This window comes from Aulonocara sp. 'chitande type north' Nkhata Bay, linkage group LG7, assembly GCF_057382095.1.
Source record: "Aulonocara sp. 'chitande type north' Nkhata Bay isolate Kocher_YH1m ecotype deep benthic linkage group LG7, A_spYH_male_GT1.1, whole genome shotgun sequence".
Taxonomy (NCBI): Eukaryota; Metazoa; Chordata; class Actinopteri; order Cichliformes; family Cichlidae; genus Aulonocara; species Aulonocara sp. 'chitande type north' Nkhata Bay.
Window position 1 is genome coordinate 69,624,729 of NC_141350.1, and position 8,069 is coordinate 69,632,797.

Genomic DNA, 8,069 nt, shown 5'->3' on the forward strand with positions numbered 1-8,069 from the left:
CGGCAACAGGTGAAGTGTCTTGCCCAAGGACACAACGACCGAGACTGTCCAAGCCGGGGATCGAACCGGCCACCTTCTGATTACAAGACGAACTGGCAACTCTTGAGCCACGATCGCCCACTGATTTCCAAAGGCACGAAGAAAAAAAGCCCTCACTGTGTTTGAGTAATTAAGAGTTCTGATCTATGGGCTGATTTAGGAAACAGGATGAAAAAAATGGAAGAATCAGTTATTTAGAAGGAAAGGTAACTTACCAGTAAACAAATCACGCTTCTCCAGTCCTCTGCTGACATCATTGACTGTTACCAAATCACATGATCGAGTTCTGCTATATCTCATAGGATACTGTAACTGGGAATCAGGTATGATCTGTGAGGAATTTTATTTGTGTTAATCCAACTAATGTCATTAATCACATGTGCACATCATCCATCTGTATAAAGTCGGAGTTATTTGGAATTAGATCTTGGAAATTATATCTAATGATTGTAGAACAAAGTTCATTTCTTTTTGCCTGTGTGGTTTTCTGTAAATATACTTGAACAGGTCTAGTTACCACTTTTTTTAAACCCTTACGGGCGACCATGGCTCAAGAGTTGGGAGTTCGCCTTGTAATCGGAAGGTGGCCGGTTCGAGCCCCGGCTCGGACAGTCTCGGTCGTGGGCAAGACGCTTCACCTACCGCCTACTGGCGATGGGCCGATGGCGCGATATGGCAGCCTTGCTTCTGTCAGTCTGCCCCAGGGCAGCTGTGGCTACAACTGTAGCTGCCTCCACCAGTGTGTGAATGAGTGGATGACTGGGTGTGTGAAGCGCTGTGGGGTCCCTAGGCGGGACTAGTAAAAGAGCTAAACAAATACAGGCCATTTACCTTACAAGGTAAAAGCACTGGGAATGTAAACCATTACAAACAACTTAGGGATCATATTGGTATTTGTCCTCTTTTAAACAACTTCAATAATTTTAAAAGTAAAAGATCAAGAGAAGAAGATAAGAAATGAAAGGAGAAAACCAGAAATTACACTCAGTTAATTACTTTCCATGGCATGTTTCTGAGAGCATACATGTTTCTGGGTCTCCTGTCAGGTTCAAGCAGCACCTTCATCCTCAGCTCTGCTGCTTCCGTCATCACCAGAACTCCTCCGTCAGTCCGTCACACCCGTGCTCCACCAACTCCACCGGCTGCGGTTAAACACTGTTCAAGTTCAAGCTTCTCCACCTTCTCCACCTTTAAGTCTCTACTGTTCTTCTCTGAACACATCTTCGCCCTCTCAGGTCCTCCGTCCATCACTCTCCACTTTCCAGCCTCTCAGAGCACACTTCCTTCCACCTGTCACATGACTCCTCTGTCCTTACTGATGTTATATTCATGTTTCTGTGAGGTGACTTTAAATCAAACGTATTATTATTCATGTGTTTGGGAGGAAGCCGGAGAGAACACGAGAACACGGACAGTTCCCTGTTGTCATTAACAAATGTACTCAAACAGAAGCTAACCTGGCATCATAACTACAGTGCTGACTTTGGCCACACCCCCACTCACCTGTTGGTTTTCGCCCTGTGCTCACAAACACATCGATAAAAGCTAACGCTCCAGGATCTGTTTACATACTCATGTAAATATGCACATGTGCAAAAATGATGTTTACAGTAAGATGGGTCTCTTATGGATGATAAACAGATAATCCAAATCTCAGATTAGCTCATAATCTCTGATGATGTTAGCTATACAGGGCACATAAACAAGCTAAGTGACATAGTGAGACCTGAACAGTTTGCACTTTGGCTCATTAACATGAGAGATACAGCGAACTTGAATCTGATGATTTAACCTGTTGTAACGTTTGCAGTACACAGACGGTTCCAACTGAACTGAGCAAAAACAGCAAAACACAAAAACAGCTGCGTGAACGAAAAGGTCTTTGTTCTGTTTTTGAATGTACACACAGTCGTAACTGATCTCAGGTGAGCAGCAGCTTGTTCCAAAGAGCAGCAACTGAAAGCAGATCGGAGATCTGATCCTGGAGCAGCAGGTGCTGACCCCCACCCAGAGCTACCACAGGATGACCAAAGACGCGGCTTCAGTACTGTGTGGTCAGATTTCCATGGTAGAGTCAGCCGTTAATCGCTAATCATCAAACATCATGAATCAGACCCAATACCAAAATTACTTTTAAATACTTTATTGCAGGACAGTACTGCAGTACTCTGGGTACTCTGACCCACTGTGAGCTGTTACACCTCCACAGCTGGCAGGGGCTGTGCAGGGGTTTACCTGCTAATCCAGGTGTGGATGGCCGCTCCACCCTCAGAGGAACTCCTGGATCACTACCTCCTTCAGAGAGTGGGAGGACGCTTCCCCACGCTCGGCATCTCTCAGAGCGGTCAACTCATCCTGCAGCTGAGCCACGGGCCGGCCCAATTGGTACCCGAGGTCCACCAGCAGCTCCAGCAGCGGCGCTCTGTAGCGCGTCAGTCCGTAGCGCCTCACCGGAGGCAGCGCTCTCTGAGCGGCGGAGAACGCCCGCTCCGGTTCGTCCAGGTCCCGGTAGCAGACAGCGAGGGCGGCGAGGGCGGGCACGAGGAGGGTGGGCTTCTGCCAGGGCAGCAGCTTCTCCTGGATGTCCAGCACGGTCTGCAGCAGCTCTGCGGCTGGCCGGAACTGCCCCGCCCGGAGCAGGCCGTGCGCCCGCTGCTGCTCCTGCTCTGTGAAGAAAGCCGAGAAGCAAGGCGAGTGTCTGACGCAGCGCGTGGCGTACAGCTTCGCCAGGTAGTCCTGCAGCGCCAGGCGCCGCTCCCCGATGCTCTCGGGGGAGAAGTTCCCCGAGAGCATCTTGCGAGGCAGCTGCACCTCCTCCAGCTCCTCGTCAAACTCCTCCAGCAGTTTGTGGTGGAAGCGGGAGAAGTCGCTGTAGCGGCGCTCCACCGAAACACGGCGGGAATCGAAGCTGCCAGAACGCATCACCACCACCTGGTAGAGCTGCAAACAAACAGAAAGAACCGTGACCTTTGACCTTTAAAGTTTAAAGTTAACTCTGCTGCAGCGCAAACAGCCAGTCAGAGAAACAGGCTGGACTTCCTGTTCCCTCTCAACGGTGAACCCACCGCAGGCGTCTTTTCTCTGAGACGTTATGCTGACGATTACATTCATTCATACAACACCGAATCACGACCGATCACCTCGAGGTGCTTTACACTGTAACATAAAGACTCTACAACCATACAAAGAAAACAGAGAACCCCCAACAGTCATGTGACCCCTATGAGCAGCACTTTGGCGACAGTGGGAAGGAAAAACTCCCTTTTAACAGGAAGAAACCTCCAGCAGAACCAGGCTCAGGGAGGGGCGGGGCCATCTGCTGTGATTGGTTGAGGTGAGAGAAGGAAGACAGAAGAGAGACAGAAGTTAATAATAACTAATGATTAAACACCCAGTGCATCATGGGAATCACCCAGCAGCCTACACCTATTGCACCATAACTAAGGGACTATGTGCTTCGTCCTGATGATGATGCTGTGTTTTGGTCCTCTGGGGCACCATAGACAAGCAGAAAGTTGCTGATGTGTCAGTTTGACTATTTCCTTCATTATGGAGCACATTAGCTTCTGTGACCGCACGGCATCGGTTACCTGCACTCATCAATGAACAGCTCCCTGACTGAGTTTTACATGTTTGAGGTTTAAAATGAACACACCTGACAGTGGCAGGCAGGGAAACTGTTGGGACCGCACAGCAGGTGGACAGGTGAGTGCAGGCAGGTGTGTTAAAGCTGGTCTTTGGGTTGCTTATTATCTCAAATATGTCTTCATATAAAGATTTCACTGCTCAGCCAGTGCCTCTTATGACCAGAGTTCACCTTTACTGCTTCCTGCTCCAACAGCCACACCTTTGGAAAATAAGCCCCTCCTCCTCAGGTTAAACTTTCACTTCCTGCGGGCTCACCTTCACTGAAAGTTAGCTGGGAACATTTACAGGTTAGCCGCTTTGCCCCTCATCCTCATCCTCTGTCTGAAAGAATCTCTTCTGATTGGCTGTCCCTCAAAAACAGAAGGTATTTCACCTCTATGACATCACAGGGATCCAAGAGTATAAAAACTGCTGAGCAGAGTGTTTGGAGTCGGCTGGTGGGTGTGTTTCGGTGTCTCACCACGTATTTGTGTAGCACGTGCTCGACGATGCGGGTGGAGGGGATCTCAAAGAGCAGCCGGACGGGTCGCTCTCGCTGCTTCACCGCCCTCCAGTTCTGCTGCAGCTCCTTAGTGGTTAAACTGGAAGAGCCGGGCAAGTCCTCTGAAACAGCAAACACAGCGAGTCAGCACCCACTGCTGGACTGGCACACCTGTGGAAAGGCTGCATTATTAGGGGCGGGGCCTCTTTGACTCTACGTGCTGCTTTAGCAGCTGCCAGCCTCTTTGAAACCCACCTCCCTACCAGCTCCTCTTTTCACTGTTTCTGACGTGAATCATTGGCTGCAAACACATAAATATCTGCCAGATTAAAGCTCAGCGTCACTGTTTACTCGGGTGGAGGTCTGAAATGTGAGTGAGACTTGACCTAAAAGTTTGACGTCTCAGTTCAGACAGAAGAATGAAGAAGAGGAAGGTTAAAGGTGAAAGATGACAGAACCTGGAGTCATTGTGTCCACCTCAGTCAGGTCTTGGGCTCCCTGCTGAGCTTCTGCCATCGGGTCCAAACTGCTGATCTGAGGCCAGAGAAGCTCGCTTATCCTCCTGATGTTCACTCAGTGATGGGCAGCTGTGTTTTCTGGCTCTGCTTCATCTCTTTTGGATTTTTTTATTCCTGTAAAGATCAAAGCTGCCAGTGTGGCTCCTGCAGGTGAGTGAGGGGTTAAAAAGGCCCAAGCGGGCCTGCCGAGCGTCGCTAACAGAAGAACGTGCTGCACGTTTGCGTGCTGACAGACGAGTGCAGGCAGGAGGAAGTCGACTTCAGCAAACATGCTGAAGAGGAAGTGAAATGAAAGACCAGTGTGTCGTAAATGGTGTGTGAGAGAGGTGCTTGTTTCATGGCTGCGGAGCAGCAGGCGGGTGGAGTTAGCTAGCAGAAAGCAGTGTTTTGCATGCAGCTCCTCTCTGCTCCTCTAGGGGGAGCTCTGAAAGCTCTTTAAGCTTTAATGTCCATCTGCAGGTGCACAGGCAGGTCAGAGGTCACAGGCAGACACCACTGAGTAGTCTTTATTAGATTTACCTTGACATGCTTCACAGTGTTAGAGAGGAACTCAGACGAGCCCTCTGAGCAGCTTTCTGTGACAGAGGGGAGGAAGAAGACCTCCAGCAGAACCAGGATCAGGGAGGCAGACGTGGTTCAGACGATGCTTGCTGCGGTTTAACAGGATAAATCAAGCTGTGACTCATCTGCACAGCTGAACTTTGACCTATGGTGCTCAGAAGGAACTGAGACTAAAGTAAAAATAAAACCAGTCTCAGTGACGGAAATAAAAATGAAAGCCAGACTTTAGAAAAACAGGAAACCTGACCACAAAACTACCCCCCCCCCAGCTGCGTGTCTCCACCCCTGCATGATCACGTGCCTGGCTCAGGGCGGCAGCAGGGCGCAGTTTTAGAGGAAGCACCTGCGCAGACTCGGTTCTTCTGTGCTGTGACGCTGATCAGCTGTTTCTCCGTCAAAGTGAAAGTAAAAGTGTTCTCGCTCGCGTCGCAGCTCCAGGATCAGCTGATCCGACAGGTTCGCTCTTCCTCCTCCGCAGGTGTCCTGGACACGGTGAGTCAGGTGCCAACATCACGGCAGCCCGAGCCGTTATTCCTCGCTCTTAAGGGCGATCGTGGCTCAAGAGTTGGGAGGTCGCCTTGTAATCGGAAGGTTGCCGGTTCGAGCCCCGGCTTGGACAGTCTCGGTCGTTGTGTCCTTGGGCAAGACACTTCACCCGTTGCCTACTGGTGGTGGTCAGAGGGCCCGGTGGCGCCAGTGTCCGGCAGCCTCGCCTGTGTCAGTGCGCCCCAGGGTGGCTGTGGCTACAATGTAGCTGCCATCACCAGTGTGTGGATGGGTGGATGACTGGAGGTGTAAAGCGCTTTGGGGTCCTTAGGGACTAGTAAAGCGCTATATAAATACAGGCCATTTACCATTTAATAACCACGTGGGAGGACACGGTGGAGAGGTGATGGAAACACAGTGGCTGTAAAAGGAAGCAGGTTGCACTGCCCTAACCCGGCATCACCAGAGAGATGCCGAAATTAAAGGATGATTTATTCATTAAGGGAACAAAGTGATCAAACCTACCTGCCTGTGTGCAAAAGTAACTGCCCCATAAACCTGATAACTGTTTATTGTGTTTGAGTTGGTACAGCATTTAGGAGAGGAAGTTCAGTAGAATACAGTAAAATGCAGTAGAACATGCATCGGTTTTGACAGCAGGCAGCTGATGGCGTGCTCACCGTGCCCACTTGCACCAAACAGGCTCAGACACTGATGTCCACTTTTCTGTAAATAGTTATTATCTGACCGACTCTTCCTGCTCCTTTATTTGTGAATGCTGCACAGAGCGAGCGTGGTGGAGGTCTCTGTTTCTTCATTTCATTTTAAATACAGACGTTCAAATATTCTGGTAAGCTCTGGTTTCTGCTCTGACTCTCAGCAGCTGAAAATGACAAGCCAGCGAGCTGAAGATGCCACGGAAACCAGCGAGGTGTTCCAGCTGCTGGAAAAGTACTGCAGCAAGAGGTCAAAACAGCGCTCACCTGAGATGGCAGTGAGGACGATTGCTGCCCGCCGTGTGAAAGGAAACGTCCCAGGTTGGTTTGAACTGTGAGCACGCAGCTGGTGCTTCCTCCTTCCTCTGCTCACCAACACGGGAAAGATTCTCTGTGGGTCTTCTGATGTGCTCACCTGTGTGCTCGCTGGTCAGTTATCTTTCCTCAGGGTCCAGCTCCCAGTGCAAGTTTCCAGAAGTCTCTGGAGGTTGTACTTGATGGAGAAGGTGAGTGAACAGGTGTTTCTCTGACGTCCTGTCCGTGTCGAGGCTCAGACTCATCACGCCGACCGCTCAGTTTGTTTCTCAGGTGAGTCTTCCACCTGTGATGAGGTGCACAACAGGACGCTCAGTACCTCAGCGCACACGGATGGTGAGTGTCCAAAGCGGCAGCAGGACGCTTGTGTGAAGGTGAGAATGTCGGAGTCCTTTTACTCTGCCTGTTCTAACGAGGCGTCTCGCTGTGCCGCAGACATCGTCCAGAGGCTGGTAGAGCTGATCAGAGCGGAGGGAGACGACATCGACAGGAAGGTGAATCAGACGCGTAGATGGCTGCGGCAGGTAGGCAGCTCAGTACTGAACACCGGTGTATTTCTGTCAGATCAAACAGAACCTGGACCTCCAGCAGCAGCTCAGAGACCTGGACTATGACATGTTCAAGGAGCTCACCTCCAGCGTGCAGAGCCTGGTCCACCCGGCGGAGCGGGCGGCACCCTCTGAGGTTCACATTCAGAGGCAGAAGATCGCTCTGGTCTTCGAAGTGACCAGCAGGCTGTCAGCCACGAGTCTGGTCCACCAGAGGAGGGTGCTGAGCTTTGGAGAGCAGTACATTCAGGAGAACCACTCGGCTTGGGTGGAGCAGCACAGAGGCTGGGTGAGCATGAAGATGTGTTAGAACGTGAACTGTTAACTTTCACTGATGTTGAAGCGATTTCTGTGAAATGAAAACGATTTCTGGGTATGTTGTCTCTGTCCAGGCTGAAGCTTTCAGCATCGACTGAGCCGCACGAACCTCGGAGGAATCTCCAGGTGGAGGTCACCACGCTGTCAAAGTTCAAGTATTTGAGCCATATTTGTTTTGTAAAAGTAGAATTTTTTAAAATAAACTTTTGAAAAACACACATGCTGACTGAGTGTCACTGACAGTCTTTGTAAACTGAGAAGTTCTTACACCCATCAAACTCTCGCTCCGCCTTCCTGGACGGTCAGTGACCTCGCAGCAGCCATGTTACTGGTCACACGATGTCATTACAAATGCTCCAAAAGGCTCCAACAGCACAAACGCGGTGCAGAGCTCAGCCAAGCAGCTACAGCCACCTGTGTCACCATCCACCTGTCAGTC

General features: G+C 50.4%; 2 protein-coding genes across 7 annotated transcripts; one reads left to right on the forward strand and one right to left on the reverse strand.

The window, feature by feature from the left end:
* Window positions 1-2,189: 2,189 nt before the first annotated feature.
* On the reverse strand, window positions 2,190-4,949 carry snx20 (sorting nexin 20). The gene is made up of 3 exons (XM_086302701.1): window positions 4,627-4,949; window positions 4,148-4,290; window positions 2,190-2,979 (listed from the first exon to the last, which is right to left on the reverse strand). Exons 1-3 carry the CDS (start codon window positions 4,682-4,684, stop codon window positions 2,308-2,310), a joined length of 873 nt encoding a protein of 290 aa, XP_086158827.1. The 5' UTR covers window positions 4,685-4,949; the 3' UTR covers window positions 2,190-2,307.
* On the forward strand, window positions 3,956-7,840 carry LOC147326886 (apoptosis facilitator Bcl-2-like protein 14). 6 transcript variants are annotated; one of them, XM_086302707.1, is made up of 7 exons: window positions 5,190-5,739; window positions 6,614-6,770; window positions 6,884-6,955; window positions 7,038-7,100; window positions 7,200-7,258; window positions 7,329-7,601; window positions 7,705-7,840. In XM_086302707.1, exons 2-7 carry the CDS (start codon window positions 6,623-6,625, stop codon window positions 7,726-7,728), a joined length of 639 nt encoding a protein of 212 aa, XP_086158833.1. In that variant the 5' UTR covers window positions 5,190-5,739; window positions 6,614-6,622; the 3' UTR covers window positions 7,729-7,840. The 6 variants fall into 6 exon arrangements, with proteins under 6 accessions (XP_086158830.1, XP_086158833.1, XP_086158832.1 ...); XM_086302706.1 differs by having other exon boundaries at window positions 5,191-5,739; window positions 7,026-7,100; XM_086302704.1 differs by lacking the exon at window positions 5,190-5,739 and adding an exon at window positions 3,956-4,051 and having other exon boundaries at window positions 7,026-7,258.
* The last annotated feature ends 229 nt before the right edge of the window (window positions 7,841-8,069 follow it).